The following is a 22,194-nucleotide window of genomic DNA, read 5'->3' as shown; positions in this document are numbered from 1 at the left end:
CCTGCACTGTACGTCATGAGATGCGTGACATCGGCATTATTTAGCCTCTACCGGGTAAGATGATAACTCTGTTAGTCAAGCTTAATCCTATTGTGCAGACATAATGATGCTTTTGGTGTGAGGCGCTTTGCAAAAGGCCTGTATTCATTCTATTCATCCATGCCCTGCAGGATATGATCCGCTGATAATGATGCACTGTGGGGAATGTTTCAGCTTAATGACCCTGTGAGAGATTGCGACGTCTCCCTTAGCACATGCATAGTACTGCGGTACCGTATTTAGCATTTATTTTGGCAGTATTACCCAAAGGATGCTCTCTGGATGAGTATTTCCCACCCTGCATGCTGCATTAACACGTCCGCTGCTGCACCGACACAGAGGCGACCTGGTTACAAAGGGAAAGAAAGAGTTACAAGTAAGTTCTGTGTAGAGAAAGGCACCAGGGCACAGACATGCAGCAAAGAGAACAAGGGTATAGATGAAACACGGCGGGCTGCGCCTGTCGAGTCGGTGCTAGCACCAGCGTTTGGAGGAGACGGGAAAACGAAGCACCGTCATGTGTTCCGTTCATGCCTGCAGTGCTTTGGCCTCTGCTCTCTGTACGCACACACACACACACACACACACGCACACAGACGCAGGGCTCGCGGTTCCAGTGCAGTGGCACTGGCCTGTAGTCAGGGTGGCGACACATCACGAGCAGCTCCTCGTATTGGAGAAGCGTGTTTGCGTTGGCCCTGAATTAATAACTTTTCATTTAGTGCGGAAATGACAGGAATAGTAATTAAGGAAACGGAATGATTTTATTGGCCATGGTGTTTATATTAAGTTCCAGATGTGAAGCAGCTGCTTGTGCTGCAACCCCCCCCCCCCCCCCCCCCCACGCACACACACACACACACACACACTTATACATACATACACACATCATGTGTGTCGTCTGGAGGAGCTTTCATTTAGATCAAGATAACAGCACCAGCTAAATGTACAATATGGCTGTGTGCGTAAACAAAACACCGCCTCTGTCTGCGCATGAAGGAAACTGATGACATCATGTCCGCTTTGATTATTGGGAGTGAAACGAGAAGCCGCATGACTTCCACTCGGCATTCATAAATGTACCCCGAAATGTCACTTCGTTTATAAATAACTCGACTCTTAATTCTGGCCGGATTTGCCTGAATGGAAAAAGTGCTTAAAGGAAGTGTAAGTGTATTGAGGAGTGACTAGTCAGCATTTTTGTGTGGCCCGGGCACATGTCAGACCCACGTCGTTCTTCAGAACCCTTTAAACAGAAATGGCAGCGTTTCCTGTCACCAACCTCGTTTGACTTTTAGGTTTAGGCCAAGCCGGTCTCTGCAGAAACTTATGAAGCTGCTGTCGAGCTCCTGACAAGCACTGACAGAGGAAAGAACAGAGAATTTTCCTTGGCCATAACCGAATCTATTACATTATGTGCCTAAACTTACCATTCGGACGGGAGGAACCATCTAATAGCTCTAAGGAATCACTTTCTTAAGTGTCTCCAGGAACAGTTCTCGTTGTCAGAACTTGGAGGAACTGTTCAGCCCAGAACAAGCGAAGCCATGTGTAACCTACATGCAGGGTGAGTGGTCCAGACCAACAAGGGCACCAAGGGTACGTTGGTTGTTTGAACACAGGAGCCAATGCAATGCTGTCGGCCTCCATTGTTGTCCATATAAACAAGTTTGTAATGTTGGCGTCACAAAAACTGAATGAAACACAGACAAACATCTGTCCAATTGTTTTCACTGAATGGTGAACAGATGTGACGTTGCTATGACAACCACCAGCTATCTCCAGCCAGCTTATGTCACTTCAGCTTTCCCAAGGATAGTGTGAATTCAAAAAGATCTATGGGCGGAACAGAGAATCAGCAGAACCCTTTTGGTCTGAAAACATCTCATTGTTCATGCATATCGTGTCTTTCCTTTGTGATGTTTTTCTATTGAGCAAATATTTTACATTCTCTTTAGGGATTAATGTCAACTGATGTATGTTCTGTGTCGTACATGAACCCACAGGGTTACGAAGAAGGTCATAGGTTTGAATCCAAATTGGGGCGTATATGAAGAGTTTGCATGTTCTCCCCATGTCTGTGTGGGTTCTCTGGTTTTCTCCCATCTCCCAAAAAACACAGCTTGGGTAATTACGGTGATGTTAAATTGTCCGTTGGTGTGAGCATGAATGATTGCCTGCGGCGGCTTGTCCAAGGTGTACCCCGCTTTTGGCCCGTAGACTGCTGGGACAGACTCCAGTAGATTCCACAACCCGGATTCCGAGAGAATGGATGAATGAACACATATTCCGAGCTCAGTTATTTTATATCTTGAAATTTCAGTCAGTTCTACCCGTAGAACTCAGGAAATGTCTTTTGTTCCTGTTGTACGTCTCTGCCATTGCACCTTTAAATCAAATGCAAAGGAGATGCTATTTAGTTTCTCCCTCTTGTTCGTTTGAGCCTCATTCATTATGGAGATGTTTTCTCTTGTGCGTAGGAATAGTAGAGCATGCACATTACTGAAGCCAGTGATGTTTTGCTCTCTTATGATGTGCTCCCATCTGGTTTCCAGTGAAAATGCATCACTCCATTAACATTGCCTGTGATCTAGAGGATGCTTTAATCTAAGACTATAAACCCCATTTAATTACATCCTCTGAAAGAGCTCTATTAGTATAATGCAATCAAACAGGGAAGCACATCCATTTTGGCAAGTCAAACATGCTCAAATGGCTCTTGAAAGTGTTTACTTTCTTCTCATGATCATGGAATCGTATTTGAAGATCCTAGATTTGTTCCAAAGCTCTGATTGATACTTGGATTATTGTTTTTTTTTTTTGGCTAAACTAAAATGCATTGATAACATATATGAGGTTCAATTTCCCCTCATGGAAAAATTACCATAGTAATTTAATTTGGTGAAATTTAACAAACTATCTATGTAGCAAGAAATTATTTGTTTTTCTCAATCGGAAAATATGTTGTTGTTGTTTACAATTTGGCGCACTATCAATTAATTTTACCGATTATTTGTTTTAGCGGAAGAACCGAAGCTCTCCCGTTCACGTTTACTGGTGTCGTAATATCCGGTATGAACATTCCACTTCCTGTTTTGTCCTCTTTGCAGCAATGGCGTCTTTTAGTGAGGTTAGTGATTTCTCTATACATAACAAACGATAGAATGTCTTGATGTTGAGGATATTGTGCTCAAACCTTAAACCTGTAAGCGCGATTCTTCTTTTTGTTTTCAGGGGCTGTGTTTCTGTTTCACACTTGCAGTTTAAAATGGCGTTTTGTGCTAAGCTAACTAATATCAGCGATTGCTATTACGTTAGCTCGTGTTTCGAACACATAGTTTCTCTCTTTCTGTGTGTCGAGTTGTTAATAGAAGTTATTTTCAGGAGTCTGCTAACGCTACAGGAGCTGAAGGAGAACCAAGTGAAACTCCTGCGTCCCAAAAGAGAGAAGAACGACTCCGGAAATTTCGAGAGTTGCACTTCAAACGGGTATGTGGCGTACTTTTAGAAGATTATATTATAATAGTTTTAATGTAGTTAAGTACTAGCTCAAGACAAGGATCTTATCCGGGACCAGGTCGATTAGCTGATAGAATAGAATGGGATGGATTAATTTGCTAGCACAATAAAATGGAAATTGCAGAAACTAACTCTCGTCGCGCCTGCGTGGGTTTTCTCTGGGTTCTCCGGCTTCCTCCCACCACTAAATCCGGCTTAGTCGGTTTTAATTGTCTGCAGTGTGAGTCTTAAGTTGGTGTTTGTGTATGTGGCTCTGCAATGAAGTGGCGACTTGTCCAGGGTGGGTGTACCCCATCTCTCACCGGTAGTCAACTGCAAGATGCTGCTTTCAATTGTGCTTTTTTTTTTCAAAAAAACTCATAGATATAACTCTTTCACATTTTTTAACTGTTTGGGTTCCTATATGGATGTAAAAGAAACTCACTTAAATGTGCACGTTTTCTCTGCAGAATGAAGCACGGAAGCTCAATCATCAGGAGGTTGTGGAAGAGGATAAAAGAATCAAACTACCGTCAAACTGGGAGGCCAAAAAGGCTCGGTTGGAGTGGGAGCTTGCTGATGAGCAAAAGAAAAAGGTATTTAAGGGAAGTTCTGATTTACTCTGTAAAGATTCTCCTCTTATGGTGAATAACCGGGTCGTAACTCGGTCTTCGGTAAATGAGGACCAGATTTGCTGTTATTCCTGACACTGATAAGTGAAGATGATTCCGTTTGGCAACAAACAGTGTCATTAATTTTCTGTGTGAAATACGGAGTTTACATTTTGCCTGTAATTAAAGATCCAGCTAAAAGATCACCGTTTGGCTGCTAGTCGGCTTGTATATGCATATCGGCTCTGGTCTATGCATTAACATTTACATGCAGACATGTAGAGCTGAGCATTTCTATTTGTCTTGCAGGAATGTGCAGCCAGAGGTGAGGACTACAAGAGAGTAAAACTGCTGGAAATCACTGCTGATGACGCCGAGCGCTGGGAAAGGAAGAAAAAGAAGAAACACCCAGACACTGGCTTTGCAGGTCAGTGACGGGGGGGGGGGGTGAAAGTGTTCTTTCTTCCTTTTTATAGCCTGTGTCTGAGTTAACCTAGTTAGCTTAGCCTTCCCCCCGCTTTCATTAGCTTCTGATGACCCTGGTTAAGGCTGCGTTTTGCCTGACTTGAAGCCTGTTGCTGTTTGACAGCAGTAATATATGCAGTACATTACTGGTCACGTGTAAAGTACCCTTTGGATAGTAATTATTTCAAAATGCGCCCAGTATAATTACTGACAAACGACTTGCCGTGCCAAATAAATGTGTCTCTAATCTGTTACTGTAAACCCTCTGGGGGGGGAATTATCACCATGGGGGGGGTTGAGAGAGTCGAGAGTCGCCCCCATTAAACAAACACAGGTTCTGTGTCTGAACCTGATGCCTGCTCCCTGTTTGTTCTGGTAATTATCGCTCGGGGCTTTTTTTTTTCTCCCTCTCACACAATTGACTGCAGGTTACGCAGAGGCCCAATTCCGCCAATATCAGAGGCTCACCAAGCAGATCCGGCCAGACTTTGAGAGCTATGAGAAGCAGCGGGAGGACTGGTGAGTCGGGCCCTCTGCCCTACAGTGCTGCGTTTGTGTCTCTGAAGACATCACAAGTTCGTCAGACGTCTCCTGACCTGGGACTAGAGGATCTGCTTGTGTCGTCTGTAATGGGGCCGTGTGAATGATGCACAATGATGCGTCTGCTTTTGGGACTGTAACTGGAAAATATCTCATCAGCTAAATTAATTCTAGCAATTTGCTTGGTGTATTCATTCAAAAAAAATGCACTCATCACATGTGCACAAAGCATTTTCTATACGCTAACGCTGATGTGCCTGGGGGGGGCTAGCGTTGATGTAGCTGCACGCTCCCGAAACAACTCGAGGGTCGGGGGGAAAGTTCCGTGTGGGAAGGATTTACCGACACATTTTGCCCTGAAGCCGAATCGTTTTCACTGACCGTAATCACAACGATGAAGTAGAAGCCCATTTTGATTGGTTCCTGGGGTCATGCGTGTCTCGTCTCGATGTATTTATGATTTCTGGTGCTCCACAGTGGTGAGGACTTCCACCCCACATCCAATAGCCTGATCCACGGCACCCATGTCCCCACAAAGGAGGGCATCGACCGCATGACGGAAGACGTTGAGAAACAGTGAGTCCATTTCATCTCTCTCCGCCTGCTAGCCCGCCTCGCTGCGCAAAGGGAGGACAGATCCGCAGCTAACCGATTGCCCTTAACTTCTCCTTTTGTCAGCGCTAACAACCTAAAAGCTAAACTTCAAGTCCCCGTTTAGGCTCCTCCTACATTAATTGGTTTAGCTGAATAGGGCACAGGTTCTGTTCAGTGAGCCGACTACAAACGCGTTCTCATGCCCGGTTAGCGCCGCGCTAAGCGGGTTGGTTAAGTGGTTGTGGGTAGATAGTGTGGCCGACCACAGTTAAACAATACAGGGGGGCCGGATTGGTGGAGCCCCTCCCATTGAATAGACCGCCGTTTCAGCCGTTGGTGTCCCTTTCACCTTTGATGACCTTCGGACTAGCAGACGAGTCGTCGACAACATCCTCCCTCAGCCGCTTTTTCTTTTTCTTTTCCTTCCATGCGTCTGATTGTCAGGATCGAGAAGCGAGCCAAGTACAGCCGGCGGCGGGCCTACAACGACGACGCCGACATCGACTACATCAACGAGAGGAACGCCAAGTTCAACAAGAAGGCCGAGCGTTTCTACGGCAAATACACCGCGGAGATCAAGCAGAACTTGGAGCGAGGCACGGCCGTGTAGCCGGTCCAGTCGCCTCGGCGGACGTTTCAGTCTCGCTCCTCGTTTGAGTCGCGATGTGCATCTTCTTCTCCGTGCTCGCCGCATGCCGAGAACGGCGTTATTAAATCGTGCTATCGCGCTTGAGCTTCTTTGGGACTTTGAGTCCGTTTCCTGTAACGTTTGCGCAGCATTAGAAGCTAAACGCTGTGATCGTTCTCATTTGTATTTTAATAAAACGCTTACCAACAATTATCCGGTTAACTTTCACGTTTGTTTGTTTTTTTCCTGTTGATTTACCGTGTGTGGTCTCACGAGGGAAGACGTGTCGATCGTGAGAATCAACTTCCAGCAACTGCTAGCAAACCTCGGGGGGGGGGGGGGTGTTTAAGCAGAAGGTGAGAGCCAAACGAACGTTCTAGAACACGCACACACACACACACACACAAGAGGCCCGGGCCAACAATCGAACATATTCATCATCACCGACATCTCAGCCGAACCAGCTTTTAGCCCCAAGCAGGAACAGTCTTGTGACTGGAGAGGACACGAGAACAGGTTCCTGTGTGAGTCGAGTGTTGGTGCTTTGTGCCGTCCGCGGGGGGGGGGGGGGGGGGGGCACAGTCGTCGTCTGTGCAGGGGGGATGCGCACCGAACCGAATTAAGCTATATTTAATATGTATGAACCGCGGAATACATTCATGGGTAGACCTCAAAGGATGGTGTGCAGAGAGGTTGTTTACATTTCGGGGATGAAGAGGAGCCTTCAGATGATGTCTTTGATATCGTCTGCTCTGGAGCTGTTTGTGTCTGGATGAGGTGTTCAGCGTTTTTTCATTTTTTTTTCCCTCCTTATCTGATCTGCCCGAGGAAATTTGCCGGGAACTGTTTAATAAGGGACGACACTGTTGCGCCTCAGAAGGATCTGACGTCTTTGATTCTTCCAGGGCCAACTGCCGGGACTTCCTGTAAAAGAAAACAAAAATGGCTTTAATTTAAGCACAACGAATAAGAATGAGCGTCCATCTCCGTTTTCCCCCACAGAGGCAGAAGTCTGCGGGCGGCTAACTGGCTCCAATCCTTATTAAAGGAAAGCCGCAGGATAATTCAAACACGTGGCCACTCAGAAAGTCACCAGAACGACGAGCTAAACCTGCCTTTCCGCTACGCTTTGTTAGCTCTAGTATCTCCAGCGCCATTTCCAGCAGCCTCATCGCGTTATGGATTCGCATGTCTCCTGTCAGAAGTAATTGATCCTAATTACAGGCCGTTTTGCAGCAGGAGACGAGCAGTCTGGCAGATTTGTTCGCAACTACAGCACGCAGCTTCACTTCATTTTTATTACAGCACATTGTGACATGAGGCTTTATGAATATCAACTTGGAGTATCTCAAAGATTTAAATTTAACACCCCCCCCCACCCCCTCCAGACAACAGATCTTTATCTCACCTGTCAGATAAAATAGCTTTTAACCTTTGAGGTGATTTACAGTTGTTGAATGACTCCTATGTCTCTTTTCTGTTTGAGTCTCAGTAAGTGCTTTTTTTTTTTGCACCACATCAGGACCCTGGAGCTAAATGGAATTGAGACATCATTCATTTTGTACCAGCGCAAAATGTCTTCCAAGAAGCCCGATTCCACGCAGGGAGCCGTGATCTTACACAACTGCTGTTTTTCGGTTTGAGTTCAGAGCACGGGTATCAGTGGACTTTGGGAATCCTTGAATCAATTGCCATTTATATTTAAATCATTCAATAGCTTGACTCAGACGCCTGGAACCAGAAGACTGATCAACCTCATTCCTACATGAATAGTGACATCTAGTGGTCACGAGACAAATCTCACGACCTGAGACATGAAACTGCCAGAAATATCATTTATTTTTGAAATAGTATCCAGAAAATGCCAATACATGTCTGATTCTACACTTTAAAAAGAATAGAAGTATCAAAGAAACTAAAGTCAGGTGCATCAGACCTGGTGAACTTGAATTTGAAGGTTTACGGTGGACAATGTTTTGTTTCATCATATTATAGATATACTAAATCCATCCTCCAGTTTACAAGGATTCATTTGTCTGTGTCGGTTCTGTCATTCAGGTCGAGTAAATAAAAAGCAAAAACAAGTTTGGTTGAAAACATTTGACCTCTCTTCCAAGAGGCGTTTCAGCCCTAAATGACTGGTACAGAGAAAAGGACTTCAGGTTGTAATAATGCAAGCATGGAGTAAACCTTATTTATGCATTCAGCTGCTAACGTGTGCGTTGCCTGAACACACAGGAGTATATTCATGTGAAGAACACTACTCTTTCTGCATGCAAAATTAAGGTCACAATGGGAACCTCAGTTTTTTTAGGGCTAGTGAACGTTTAATTCATGAGACTAGTTATAAAACCAAACACACACAACCATCTAACCATAAAAATATCTTTATTGAACTCTTGAATTGCACAATATGCAAAAAAAAAAAGAAAAAAGGTAATCCCACCTGAATGAATTCTTCACTTCATTCCACTTAACTCTAACATCTGAAAGAAAATGCTTCGCCATAAACAACATATTTACAGTGTTCAGTGTCCTCGCCCTCCGCCACATCAGCAGAAAGTGGCGAGTGCCTGTTTGCGCCTGTGGGCGGTTCTGCCCGACTTAACGGCCACCCATTGGCCGTAAGGCTTCCTGCTGTCATAGATGTCCACTCCTGCGGTTACCTTAGCGAAAGACGGAGCCGCCACAGTCGGTCTGGCCACTGAATTCTGATGGATCATACAAGAGGAGAAAAGCGTATTTTAACAACACGCCAATACACGTCCAGCATGATGTGAACCAAAACAAAGGCACTTACATTAATGCTGAAAGAGATTTTAGGCTTTGGGGACATCCTCAGACTGGGGACGTCGTCAGGCTCCGTCTCGTGGCTCTGTTTCAGAAAGACAAGGCGAGCAGACGGAGTTAGACGCGCTCAGAATCCCGTGGTGGAACGAGCTTTGTGAAGTATAGATGAGTTACAGCCTCCATTACTGTTAACACTATAAAACACATCTACGCATTCTCATTAAGCATTAGCGTCATCAAACTGCTGCTTTCATGCACACCCCCTCCCCCGCCCCCCCTCCCCCACACTAAGCTCAAAGCCAAAACACTGGAACAGGATAGTAAAACAAGCAAAAGGAAGTCTTCTCTGTCTACAGCGGCAGAATGATGGCGGCGTCGGTTTCCCAGCCCCTCAGCACACGACCCGTGTACCAACTTATCTTTGGCATAGGGGGGAGGACTTCTTCGTCTGTTTTTAGCTCTCGACAGGAATAGTCACTATAACGCAGAGTCCACGCGCCTGCGCTCCATCAGCGAGCGGAGGTTCTGCTAAATAACGACCATTTCAACTGCAAGCATAAATACATTTGCAATGTCAAAATTCTAAATAGTCCATCGGTGTGTAAACTATGTGCACAATGTCTAAATGTGAGGCAAGCTACGTGTATTTCATTACGGGGTAGAGAAGCTAAACATTGTGAAAAGTCCAAAGGGTTTCGGTTGACCTTTCCCGCAAACACACATTGTCGTCACCAAAGTCACATGACAGCCCTTTAATCCCAGGTGCCGACGAGTGAAGGAGACCACTGTCATGTCATCTATGAAGACAGGAATAAATACAGAGAGTATGTGTGTTCCCCCAGAGTCCAAAGGTCAACATACACATACACACATAGAAATATACGAGCTAAAATGCTGGATCAAGTTGCTTTCTGGGCGCATTACCTGCGTTTTAGATCCACTGGTCAGTCTGAAATAATACCAGCCATTCCAAAATGATGAAAACATTTGTGATGTGTTCGATGTAAAGCTGAGAATCTCTCTGACACCCACCTGTGACGACGTCCACTCAGGGGATTGTCTCACCCTTGTCTCTGTCTCCGGCTCCGGCTCCAGGGACTCCCACTTGGACTCCCATTTGGGCTCCGACTGCTCCGGGAGAATTGCTTTCACGCCGTCGGGAAGTTCCATCTTCTCCATCCCGAGCGTGTCCACGGCATCGGCCTGCGCTGCCTCGAGAAGTTCTCCGTTACCTAAGGAGCACAAATCACAAGACGATGTTCCAACATTCGTAGAAGTAGATATATTTATCTACACTGCCTCTAGAGGAAGTAAAGACAGACAGAATTATTGTAGCGGCTTTTATCCGATCGGCTTACCCTCCAAACTCAACGTGACCGAGCGCTCTGAGGACCTGGACTTGGATTCGCTCCGGTTGGTTCTGGACGGGGACTGGGGGCACCTGTCCTTTACCTGGCTCTCTGTCTTCTTGTCTCTGTTCTGGGACCTGCAGTGTCTTCGCCGTGTGAACCGGCTCGGCGAAGGCGAGCGGCTGGAGGACTCCGAGCGGTCCCCACAGCGGCGGGAGCGCCTACGACCACGCCTGCGATCGCCATCGCAGCGACAGCGCGAGGAAAGCCTGTGGCAACGAGGGTGAGAGCGGGACCTGGGTTGAGAGGAGGACCTGCTGCGGGACGAAGATGTGGAAGACGGAGACCTGCGGCGTCTCCTGCGGCTGCCGCGTCCCCTGTGGCGGCGCGAGACGGACGAGTGGGTGTTCCTACCGCTGCTCCGAGATCTGGAGCGACAGTGAGACGAAGCCGGGCTGCTCTGGTCAAAGATTACACTGATGCCGTCTTTCTGGCGAGCAAGGGCCATTTCCGAGTGGGCGTCCTTAACCACCGCCATTGCTTTATTCTCTACGCCGAGCTGAAATGAGAAATATAAATCTGGATTAGTATGTTTTATCTTTTACATACATCAGTTCACCTCGAATGGCGCGTCATTAAGTTTTAAAGGAAAAAAAAGCCCCAAAACATTTCAGCCACTTAGTTTGTGCTCTCACTGCTGCCCCTAGGGGGCAGAGCAACGTTGTGCAACTGCAACGGCTGACTGGAAATTTCCACGATGACGCAAGTTAGCTTAGGGTCAGCATATGCTATCACGCGAGAGGCCTTCCAATCCAAAACCTTCCCCGGCGATTAAAAACTACTAAAGCAAAAAAACACAATAACGACGAACATAATAAAAAAATACATAGATATTGACTGGAAATATAAAGTTAAATTAACTATAAATTGCATTTCTTACCGGGCAGATTCAAGCGCGAAGCCTTTGTTCAGCTACGTCGATATACGCGACGTATGCTAAGAAAATCACCTCCGAAGACGTATGAAGAAACGAAGATTGTAGACTTCTAACGAAAGTAATCGACTTTGTTCGTCATAAAACGAATTATCTACGAAATAGAAACCGTAATATCGGACGATGCTTAGCCTCTGCCGTCGTCACTCGAATGAAACAGCGGCCGCTGGCGCATCAGCATTTCCGTGGTTTGGCTCTTAAAAGCGACGTCATCTGCGTTAGCGCCCCCTGCAGGTTTGGAGAGCAGGTCGAAATGGACCTAACATACTACTGTTCTTTATTTTCCGAAATGATCTGGCGCTTTTCAGGAATAAAAACATTCTACATGGCCCGAGTTAAGCTGTAATAACCCTCTTAATTACTAGCGATTTGATATTTTCCCAGTTTTCTTTTGCGTATTTGTCTTTCCGTTATATATTGTGGACGATGCACGTTGACGTATTCATGTTTTTTCTGTGCATTGTATTGAGTACATCTAAGTGCTGTTTAACTTGTCTTTCCAAATTTCATCCTTGATTTTATTTTTGTCGTCATTTTTGACTCTACCAGTTTTTCTCATTTTACCTACCATATTTTTGAATATTACCATATTGCCATTTCTTTTTCATATTTTATATGACTGTTTATTTAACTTCTGATCTACTGTGGTTTGATATCATTTTAATTTCAGTTTGTGTTGTCTCTTTTGCATATTGGTCTGCTCTCTATGCAGATATCTGGAAAAAAAGAAATTAATGTTTGTCAAGCGGAGTGTGAAGTGATTGATTCTTTTGTTTGATATTTTCTATCCAGATTATTTCCTATCCAGATGAGTGCAGAATGATTGGCCCCTCATTCTCCTGTGTATCCTATATGTGCTTTCATATTGTGTCTGACATCATTTGAAGACAAGTAGTATTATAACTGCATTCATTTCTGTCATAATTCTAAATCTAAGTCTCTGTGTATATATATTTAAACATTCGCTACATTGTCTTCATATTTATTCATAAACTTGCTTCTTGTCTGTGATATTCTCATATCTCTGACTGTGTTTTCTACCGTCTAATGGTCCCCCCTGAAGGATTTGACTCGCAGTGAACGCAACACTTTCGTTCAAGGCGTGTTCCACATTCATGGACTTTGGAAAGTATGTTTTTCCACGTGTGAAGTTCAATGTTGAATTTTCTCGCCTGAAAATACGCCATTTTAAACGGAAAACGAGAACATCCGAAAGTTGTTATGGTTATCCTTGCTCGGACACTTCCGCTATGTGCGGCCATGCGTTGTTGCTTCTTTCGTAATCTCGCGAGAGTTCGTTCGCGCGATCTTGCGTTAATTACGTAACAACCCGGAACTTCGCTCTCCCTTTGCTTGCTGAGCATAAAAGTTTGCAGCCCGCTGCAACTCTCCGATAGAACCGAACCGAACCGAACCGAACCAAGCGGAGAAGAGATGGACGTTTTGACCGTGTTGCCGCCCAACTTTGGCTACGCCATATTCGTTTACCTCTACAGCTGGATCATGCTCATGTATTTAGCTGTTAACGTCGGGTCTGCCAGGAATAAGTATGACGTCAAGGTAAAGCTGTTTGAAATGTGGCTTTAAGTGGAGATTATGTGAATATTTTCCGGATTTAGTTAAACGTGTGTTTCGGTATTTGCTTTGCAGTATCCCGCCATGTACAGTGACAAAGATCAGGTATTCAACTGCATCCAGAGAGCGCATCAGAACACGCTGGAGGTTTACCCGCAATGGATGCTTTTCCAGACCATTGCAGCCCTCGTCTACCCGGTAAGCACTTTTCACGTACATAACTTTGTGGCGTTTCCTCCAAAACTGAACCCCACACACGTCAGTGGGCGGGGGGCGTGCAGTCTCCGTGACCTGTGGCGTGGATCCTGCAGATAACGCCCGTAAATAGGCGATGTCAGGATGACTCAGCAATAACTATGCTTTGTGCTTTTCTTTTCCAGCCACTAAAAACTTTCTTTGTCCGTCCTTTCAGCTCTCTGCGGCTGTGCTCGGGGCGATTTGGGTGACCAGCAGGTTTTCCTATGCCTGGGGTTACTATACCGGAAGTAAGACCGATAATATGAATCAGCTTTGGGTCGGATCATTTGAAAATGTGACGGGCTATGAACTTTATCCTGCTCATTGCGAAAAAAAAAACATTGATTACGGTAACCTGGATACCTTTGGTGTACCTGAAGATCAATCATTAACGAGACTGGCCCATCAGTAGATAAAATACCATTGCAGAGGCCTTTAGTTCAGTCTAACCTTATCAACAAAACGTATAAATAAAATCTCTGCACCGCCAAAGTCAATCCATCTGGTGTATCGGGCACTAACCGCAGGGCCAATCCAATAAATCTGTTGCTGCTTTTTTTTTTTGTCCAAGGCTGCTTGGAGGATATTTGTTGTGTGTAAATAAAAAGAATAAGGAGTTCACTTATTCCATATTAGTTAACCATTCCCAAACATGCTACCTGAGAGGAACATATTCATGATGGCAAAAAGGTTTTTTAATTTTAAATGACCATTAAAAAAATCTTAATAATGAACTGTAGCTATAATCTAATGATACATTATTTCAAGTGTAAACTGTTAATAATGTTAATAATATGATTACATAGCCAATAATATATGCAAGATTCTATAGTAGGTCAGGCCTGGTTTTAAAAGGCAAAACATCAGACTTTCAAAATAGAACTCAAACCTCCCCTCGCAAATAAATCCTTTGTTCATTTTATGTATTGCAGTTACCGTATTTTGTTTTGAAATAATTCCCCTGTGGTGGACTTTTCTTCATCCTGTTTCTTGTCTTGTTCCAGACCCAGCCAAGAGGATGAATGGTGCCTATGGCTACATTGGATACTTCGGCGTCATCATCCTCTCCATATCTGTTGCCTTGCAGTTGCTTGGAGTCTTCTAAGAGAAATGTTGTCGTCGTTTATAACCACTTGCGTAATTCTTTTCAAATGTACCCATGTTGTGTAAAAGCCCGACTTGGGACTAGTGCTGTAAATTAGTATTTTCTATGATACTTGCACTGAACAAATGTATCCGTATAAAGTAATACCTCATCATACGAGAGTCCCGAAATATGAGCCGGCCTGGAAGCAATATTTTGCTTTGCGCTGCAGGTATAAATTTGAGATACGAGCACGCTTCACTCGTTCAGTAATTTTTGCTGCATTTGTGAACGTTCTTCATAATAAGTGATGGGTCTGAAGAAAGCAAGGGTTAAGGATTATCTCCTTAGGGTCAGTGAGAAAAATAAATGCATGATGGCGATGGAATGGGAGCATGAGATTATCGATCAACGTGACCGTGGTGTTGGCGTGAGGGATCTGGCACAACTCTCCCTCCTCTGCGCTGCACACTAGCCGCTATCGTCTGTCCCGAAGATAAAGCCCATAAAATATTTTGTACGACAAAATCACTTTGTGTGTATGTCCATATAGCAATAATAATAAAAATCCATTAATAGTCAATTTTAACGTTTTTAGATGGGGAAAAAATGGATTTGGTGAGTTACGAGCTCGGTCCAGGAACGAATTGTATGTCAGGGTATTACTGTATCTGTCCCTAATCAATTCAATCATAAATGTTAACGTCAATAAAGTGGATACTGGCCGAAGCTGCAGACACAGATATGTTCTCAAGGGTACTCTGTTCATAGTTCGTTACAGTTTGTGAATACCAAAAGAATCAGCCGGAGGCATGGGGGCCCATCTGACTCACACATGATGCCTGAGACAAGAATTAGTCATCGGACCAAGCAGGAACTGGCTTAAAAACAGGCACTTTTATCAAATCTCATATCCCAATAATCTGTTGATTGGTTTGGAAAGTTTCGTCCAACCTTTCATTAATTCAATAAACAAAATCTATCGTAGTTAACCGAGTTTATTGTTTTGTTTTGAAACCAGTGAGAACGGCTGTAACCTTAATTCTGAGCAGTTCTGCTTCTACGTCTGCCAGCATGGCTGATCATGTTGCTGTGATTGAGGTCTAAGGTTTTATTCTGCCTTTAAATTCAAATTCTTCACAGAGTAAAACATAACAAATATCCCAAACTGTATAAAGGATTTTTTTCAAATTAATGGAAAAACAAACGGGGGGGGTACACCCCGGGACAAGCCGCAGGGCCACACACAGACAGACAAATATTCACTGCGGCCCTGTTTGTTAAAATAACAGAAATATGTTCACTGCAGAGTTCAGTTTTAAAAAAAAGTGTTAATAGAGTAAAAAAAAGTAAAAAAAAAAAAAAAGTCCATGTTTATTGTGGACGTTTTGTATTCTTACAGCCATGCAGCTATTGTTATGTGGGGAGGGTTCTGACTAAAGATGGGGGGCGTTGGATAAAGCGGAACTAATATATGTGTGTAACCATGTTCCCACGGGGACATGTTTATGGTATGCGACAGAGGAAGACAAATAAACAAATTCCCATGACACGTGAAGGCAGCATCTGCATCAACTGCGCATGTGCGTGAGTTCGAGTCGGAAGCTAAAGTCAGGTCTAGCTAGTGGGGGGGTCCAGATCAAAACAACCGAACACAAAAGGTAAGCTAGCCTTTAGAAACCCCTACCGCGGACAGGTGAGAGATGTTTATCGGGCGGGGGGGGGGGATCGATTCAACCTTCGCGTTTCAGTTCCGCTTTTTTTTCTTTCTTTCTACGAATTCATAAGAGGCGAAGAGGAAATGTTTGCTCTGAACAAAAGAGTCCGGCGACGCCGTTCCGAGCTGCAGCGTGAACGCAACACCTTATACAGGAAATAAGAAACGAATGCCTGCGAGCAGATATAACAGCGTTAGAGTAAAAAAATAAAATAAAATAAAACATATAAATCGTTGTTTCCTGGTTCTTTGTATAGCAGCAGAGCGTTTGGACAACTATTCCATTTACGTGCGCAACGTAGTCGATTGCGCACGTAAATATCAGTGGACGGTGATCCGTTCTGAAATCAATCCGCTGTGAAATAGAGATGATAAAGTAATGTCCTGTGCCCCCCCCCCCCCCCCCCCCCCCCGCAGCCATGTCGGGCTTTCTGGATGGAATCCGCTGCGGGGACTGTGACTGCACCGTGGACTGGGGGGAGAGAAGGAACGCCATCGCCTCCGTGGCTGCTGGCACTCTTTCATTCTATCGGGGACCGGATGTTGAAGGTCGCGCTTGATCTGAGTCACGCTTGATCTGTTTGTTTGCAGTTCTTCACCGGATGGTGGATCATCATCGATGCAGCGGTGAAATATCCCAGCGAAGGAGATTTCCATCACGCCTACCACACCTGTGGAGTCATCGCGACAGTGGCCTTTCTCATGTAAGTCAGATTTTGCACATCCTTTGACTTCTAAACCCCCCCCCCCCCCCCCCCTTTGATGACTTGAATGAAGCCATAGCAGATGTTGATGACAAAATTTACTATATAATGGCCCCAAAAAAAACCCACATTTATCATTTTGAACATTTATTGGACTGCATTTAATTGATTGTGTCAAATCATTACACTGTTAAAAAAAACGTGACCACGGTTGTTTATTCTAAGCGACAGATTTATTGTATCCATTTATGAACATTTAGATCTTAATAACTTCTGTTGTTTATTTATTTTGTATCCCGTTTGACCCATCTATAGGATAAACGCTGTTTCAAACGGCCAAGTGAGAGGCGACAGCTACAGCGAGGGCTGCATTGGGCAAACAGGTTTGTGTGATAATCTGAGATTAACTCCTATATTCTGGTATACAACAACATGTTTTCATTTACGAGGCTCCTGTCTTTACCAGACGCGCTAATATATTTTAATCAATTCTAGTTTCTACAGTCTCTATCTTGGACTCCTTTTGTACACATTGCTGTGAGGGAGGGCTAAGTGGCGTCCCTCAGGGCTCCACCCGTTCTAATCTCTGTTTGCAGGTGCTCGAGTGTGGGCTCTTTCTTGGCTTCATGTTGGCCTTCGGCTCCCTGATTGCCTCCATGTGGATTCTGTTTGAAGGATTCGTAGTTGCTGGTCAGTCCATTGTAATCACTTTTTGGGTTTTGATATCAACTGGCATGCTGCCTTATTTAGCAATAAGAGGTCTGTTTTTAAGGAAAGAGTTATTTTCAGAGTCACATTTCAAATTCGTCCTCATTTTCAAACCATGTTTTTGCAGGAAAGACTGTTGTGTATCCTGGTATTGCCATCTTCTTCCAAAATGCGTTCATTTTCTTTGGGTAAGTCGACAGACATCTCACTTCAAACACTTCAGCATAGGTCTATTGTGAAAATGCTTTTTTAATTATTTTCTTTTTACACTTTCAGGGGTTTGGTCTTCAAGTTTGGACGCACAGAAGATCTGTGGCAGTAACTGGGCGTTGTGTGTCTCATGTCCTCTGCTAATACACTCTCCTTTCCATGGTGTGTGAGTCAATATGCTTCAGTTGTTCGTTTTATAACGCCTTTTAGTTTATATAGTTTGGTGTATAATGAGCACAGTTTTTCATAGATTCCTTCAAAGTTGAACATTTCCATGTTTGGCACATACTGTAAATGCGCCCGTTTGCACTCATGCTGTATAACCAAGTTATAAATGGTTTACAACTCGTCTATATAATTGTGTATTTTGGGAGCTTTACTTCTATTAACTGCCCTTATTTCCTTTGATATACTTACTGCTATGATTTCCTTTTTAATTTCCGTCTCTACCGATATTTACTTGTACTGCACGCGTTTACTGAATGTTCTCACACGGAGTGGTTTGTAGCTTGTCGGCTCTGAACCTTCAGCCATCCAGATCCAGTGAAAGCTGATTGGACCAGGCTTCTGACCCGAGGTCACAAAGCTTTTCTGTGTTGTATGTCTACTGGAGAACTGGATGTGAATACGACATTTATCGTTTCTGCTTGTGCGATATTCATGGCAGCATTAAAAAAAGAAACGTACTCCACAGTAAATGTGTCGGACATGCATGCTTCTTACCGACGACGTTTTAATGCAACAAAGGAAACTATTTACAGTGACGGGAGAGAACAGCACGCATTGTTTGTGTTTCCACCAACAAATGTTGTCTCTGCTTTCTCATTCGGACGCTGCAAGATGGGGAAACTGCAAAACACGGAAACATGCTGATGAATGAATTGACCCGTAGCTCAAAGATTTGATTATCCTATGGTTGAATCAATGTGCCAATTGATCTCACAGGGAGTGTGAATACCTGGAAGTTCACACCAATCAGTCAAACTTCAAGAAGCCTTTTAGATGAGAGAGAGAGAAAAATCTAATCTGTACCTACCTCCCAGAAAGCCTGATCATCAAAACATTTCTTGTCTTGCGGCGGCCTCCAGGAGCTCCACTTCAGCAGTAGACCTTCAAACAACGATTTTAAGATGCATCAGCAAAGCTTACAAAAGTGACAAACACTGTTTGATGCTGTTGTCAACCTTTACCGGTGATGATTCCCATCGACAGGCTGAGAGTGATGGTGATGAGGACGGTGCAAATGTGAAATACGGCAAAGCGGACCGCCCTTTAAAATAAAGAGGGAAATTCCACAGGTTGTGCGACGGACCCGTGTCGGTCGGGGTGTAATGCAGATTCATTCTTACGTGGTGCGATCGTCACAGGCTCTGATCTGCAGGAGGAGTTGTGCGAGCCATCCGAGAAGACCGGGGAGTCCGTATGTGCTCAGGATGGCGCAGGTGTCGTGGCGCCGATACGCCAGCATCATGTGCGCCTGCAAAAATACGAGCTTACAACGTAAAGATTATTCAATCAAAGGGTAAAATGTCCGTGCGATCAAAACCTTGAGGTATCGAAATCCAACGGTTGCCACGAGAGCGGCAGCAAATCCGATTGTCATGGCTTCCCAAGGGTGACGAATCCCCGGCAAAGAAACCCCAACAGCAACACCGCCGGCGAGGACGCACGACTGCACGTGGATCTGACGGGAGGGAGTGATGGCGCTCCCGTTACAAATCAGATCTTGTTCTTGTGAACAAGTTTAACAGTTAGTAAAAAAAAAGACAAGCCAGGTAATACCAGGTGGAGTTTCCCTTTGGGACTTGAGAGCGCCGACAGAGCGGCTGCTGTTACAGCACTGGCGGCCAGGGCGAGGTAAGTGCTGCACACGGCTACCAGCTTCCTCTCAGGAGTCCGACTGTCCACAAGGACCGCATTAAAGCCCGGCCAAAACATCCAGAGAAACACGGCCCCTGGGGAGGAGACCGATATTCTGATGGGCTAAAGCGGGGTTGTGCATCCTGTTACTCCTGAGGAGCAGCGGCGTGAAGAGTACGAGCTTTACTTCTTACCCAGCATTGAGAACAGTCCTGATTTGGAATCGAATTTCTCCTTTTCAAATGGCTGCTCCGACCCTTCCCGATGCAGGATCCAGGTCAGCGTTAGTCCAAAGAAGGCCCCGAAGACGTAAAGCAGCATGAAGCTGTTCGGTGGCCAGACCTAAGATGTGGAACGCCATTAAAAGAAAAGAAATAAGACAGGATGAGTACACGGGCATGCACTGCGCCTGAACATGTTTGGTCTGGAGAACCGACATTCAGCAGGGCCTGGAGGAGCCACTCGTTCAGGACAAAGCCCGCCACCTCCAGCAGGGCGATGAGGACGAGGTGGACAGGATCCGTCTTCCCCAGCACGGCTCCAATTGAAATGAGAGCAGAGGCTGCGCACATCTCAGCGACCAGCAGGCTACGGTGAAACATCAGAACTGTTTCCACCAGGAATTCTATACATATTGCAGTCGTAATATTTGAATAGCTTACTGACCAAACGTAAAAAGGTGGGACAGTGAGTCCTGAGCTGATGACCTACCTTCTCACGTCGATCCTGATCTTCCCCCTGTAATACCAGGACTCTATTCCGTTGAGCACCACGGCCCATTGCGTGCCCACGACGGCCACGAGGAGATTGAATCCAGAGGCGCTAAACCCATACCTCACCGGAAAGGTGCAGAGGAAGCCAAAACCTAGAATCACCATCACATTCACATCCTGGAACACTGCAAGGAAAGCGTAATGTGATTATGACGTCACCACCAGCCTCTCCCCATATTCCTGGCTTCACTTAAATATTTGTTTTTCTAATAACCTGAACGAAATGCCGTCAAAATATACTTTGAAGAGCTTCCCCGAAGTCGATACTTACTCGGGTAAATTCTGCGGCTGAAGCTCCCATCTACATTCACGTTGCTGTCTATCTCAACATAAAAGGCATATATGACGATGAAGCCTGTCTGCAGGAAAAGCAGCAACGGTGCCAGACGTGAGCGCAAGCTTGGTGCGTATCGAGGAGCCATGAGAGGTTTGCTTGTCTTCCCACCGACAGATGCATGCTGTGGTCTGAGCAGGGCGCAACCCCAAACGTGTTGTTTGTTATCAGCGGCTGGGCAAGAAGAGTTACGAATAGTTACGTCTGAGGAGGATTTCAATATAAAGAAAAACCTTTTTTTTCTTCAACACTAAATTACCCTATTCATTAAATTTGGGTATAATATAATTATATAATAACATTTAAAAGACGCTTTAAGCTTGTTTACATTTTTTTGTAATGCCTACTTTAAAACACAACGATATTGTCCCTTTCATAAAGAGCATCTTTAGAGTAAAGCATTAATTAGTCAACAGTGCAGAGTGATGGAGAGAATGTGGAAAGGAGGTGAAGAATCGTGTGCAGGCAGGCTGGAACGGGTGCGAGGAAAGTATCAGGTGTGCTCTGTGATAGGAGAGTAGCAGAGAGGAGGAAGGGAAAGCTCTACAAGACAGTGGTGAGGACAGCCATGATGGACGACTTAGAGACAGTGTCTGAGGAAAAGACAGGAGGTGGCGCTAGAAGTGGAGGAGATGAAGATGCTGAGTGACCAGGTGGGATAGGATTAGAAATGAGGCAATGAGAGGGACAGTGAAGGTCAGACGTTTTGGAGACAAAGGTCAGAGAGGTCAGACTTTGATGGTTTGGACATGTCCAGAGGAGAGACGGGGACTATATCGGTAGAAGATACATGGGCGTAGTGAGGGAGGACATGAGAGTGGCTGGTGTTGGGGAGGACGATGCGAAGGACAGGGTGAAGTGGAGACGGTTGATTTGATGTGGCGACGCCTCACGGGACAAGACGAAAGTGCAGTAGTAGTGGTAGTTATTCAATATGAAAATTATGTGGTTTGCAATTTTCATTATGCTTCTAAAAGCAACTGTAATATATAAAAAAAGCTATGGGTGGAATTAATTCACATGAACGTTAACTCCCATGCACTTCGTTTTATCCTGGTAGCATAACAGCACAAAGGCCTGCAGTCATGTTTGTCCAGCGACCAAACACAAAGGAGCTAACATGCATGAACGAACTGAATGCATCTCCAAAGACTGCATGTTCTCTGCTTTTGATAAACGAAATTAAATTAAAAACCCGCCTCCTCGATCACTTCATTGGCCAATCTGTGATGCCCAAATTGTCCACAAATATCTGATTGGTCAAAGGGTGATGACGTTCACATCGAGCAGCCCCCCCCGGCCCCGCCTTTGGCTGAGGAGAACGCAGTGACCAATCACCGTGCTGTATAAATGACTCATATGAAAGACAAGCGGCCTGATTGGGTGGACCACCTGTCTGTCGAGCGAACGGAAGCTACACCACGGTTTAGTCCTATTGAGTCTGCGCCAACAGAAAAAGGGGCGGTTCCAGAATAGCGTCCTTT

General features: G+C 44.9%; 5 protein-coding genes across 5 annotated transcripts; 3 read left to right on the top strand and 2 right to left on the bottom strand.

Annotated features, from left to right (window-relative positions):
• The first annotated feature begins 3,121 nt into the window (after positions 1–3,121).
• On the top strand, positions 3,122–6,588 carry syf2 (SYF2 pre-mRNA-splicing factor). The gene is made up of 7 exons (XM_068751988.1): positions 3,122–3,169; positions 3,424–3,528; positions 4,008–4,133; positions 4,458–4,575; positions 5,042–5,132; positions 5,631–5,729; positions 6,192–6,588. Exons 1-7 carry the CDS (start codon positions 3,152–3,154, stop codon positions 6,355–6,357), a joined length of 723 nt encoding a protein of 240 aa, XP_068608089.1. The 5' UTR covers positions 3,122–3,151; the 3' UTR covers positions 6,358–6,588.
• A 2,158-nt stretch (positions 6,589–8,746) lies between these two features.
• rsrp1 (arginine/serine-rich protein 1) lies at positions 8,747–11,652 on the bottom strand. The gene is made up of 5 exons (XM_068751785.1): positions 11,455–11,652; positions 10,524–11,073; positions 10,198–10,397; positions 9,176–9,250; positions 8,747–9,086 (listed from the first exon to the last, which is right to left on the bottom strand). The coding sequence occupies exons 2-5, from the start codon at positions 11,050–11,052 to the stop codon at positions 8,928–8,930; spliced, it is 963 nt and encodes a 320-aa protein (XP_068607886.1). The 5' UTR covers positions 11,053–11,073; positions 11,455–11,652; the 3' UTR covers positions 8,747–8,927.
• Positions 11,653–12,866: 1,214 nt separating this feature from the next.
• mgst3b (microsomal glutathione S-transferase 3b) lies at positions 12,867–15,396 on the top strand. The gene is made up of 4 exons (XM_068751659.1): positions 12,867–13,068; positions 13,159–13,281; positions 13,496–13,568; positions 14,325–15,396. The coding sequence occupies exons 1-4, from the start codon at positions 12,943–12,945 to the stop codon at positions 14,423–14,425; spliced, it is 423 nt and encodes a 140-aa protein (XP_068607760.1). The 5' UTR covers positions 12,867–12,942; the 3' UTR covers positions 14,426–15,396.
• Positions 15,397–15,995: 599 nt separating this feature from the next.
• Positions 15,996–18,435, top strand: tmem50a (transmembrane protein 50A). The gene is given in 8 exon segments (XM_068751743.1): positions 15,996–16,065; positions 16,539–16,663; positions 16,713–16,825; positions 17,141–17,208; positions 17,422–17,435; positions 17,437–17,515; positions 17,661–17,721; positions 17,810–18,435. Coding segments are annotated over 7 exon segments (504 nt in total). The 5' UTR covers positions 15,996–16,065; positions 16,539–16,540; the 3' UTR covers positions 17,856–18,435.
• A 46-nt stretch (positions 18,436–18,481) lies between these two features.
• On the bottom strand, positions 18,482–20,806 carry rhd (Rh blood group, D antigen). The gene is made up of 10 exons (XM_068752122.1): positions 20,648–20,806; positions 20,315–20,501; positions 20,041–20,191; positions 19,798–19,945; positions 19,526–19,698; positions 19,290–19,427; positions 19,093–19,220; positions 18,934–19,013; positions 18,780–18,853; positions 18,482–18,592 (listed from the first exon to the last, which is right to left on the bottom strand). The coding sequence occupies exons 1-10, from the start codon at positions 20,796–20,798 to the stop codon at positions 18,566–18,568; spliced, it is 1,257 nt and encodes a 418-aa protein (XP_068608223.1). The 5' UTR covers positions 20,799–20,806; the 3' UTR covers positions 18,482–18,565.
• Positions 20,807–22,194: the final 1,388 nt, after the last annotated feature.

The sequence above is a fragment of the Brachionichthys hirsutus genome, chromosome 18, assembly GCF_040956055.1.
Source record: "Brachionichthys hirsutus isolate HB-005 chromosome 18, CSIRO-AGI_Bhir_v1, whole genome shotgun sequence".
NCBI classification, from domain to species: domain Eukaryota; kingdom Metazoa; phylum Chordata; class Actinopteri; order Lophiiformes; family Brachionichthyidae; genus Brachionichthys; species Brachionichthys hirsutus.
This window is presented reverse-complemented; position numbering and strand designations above follow the sequence as displayed.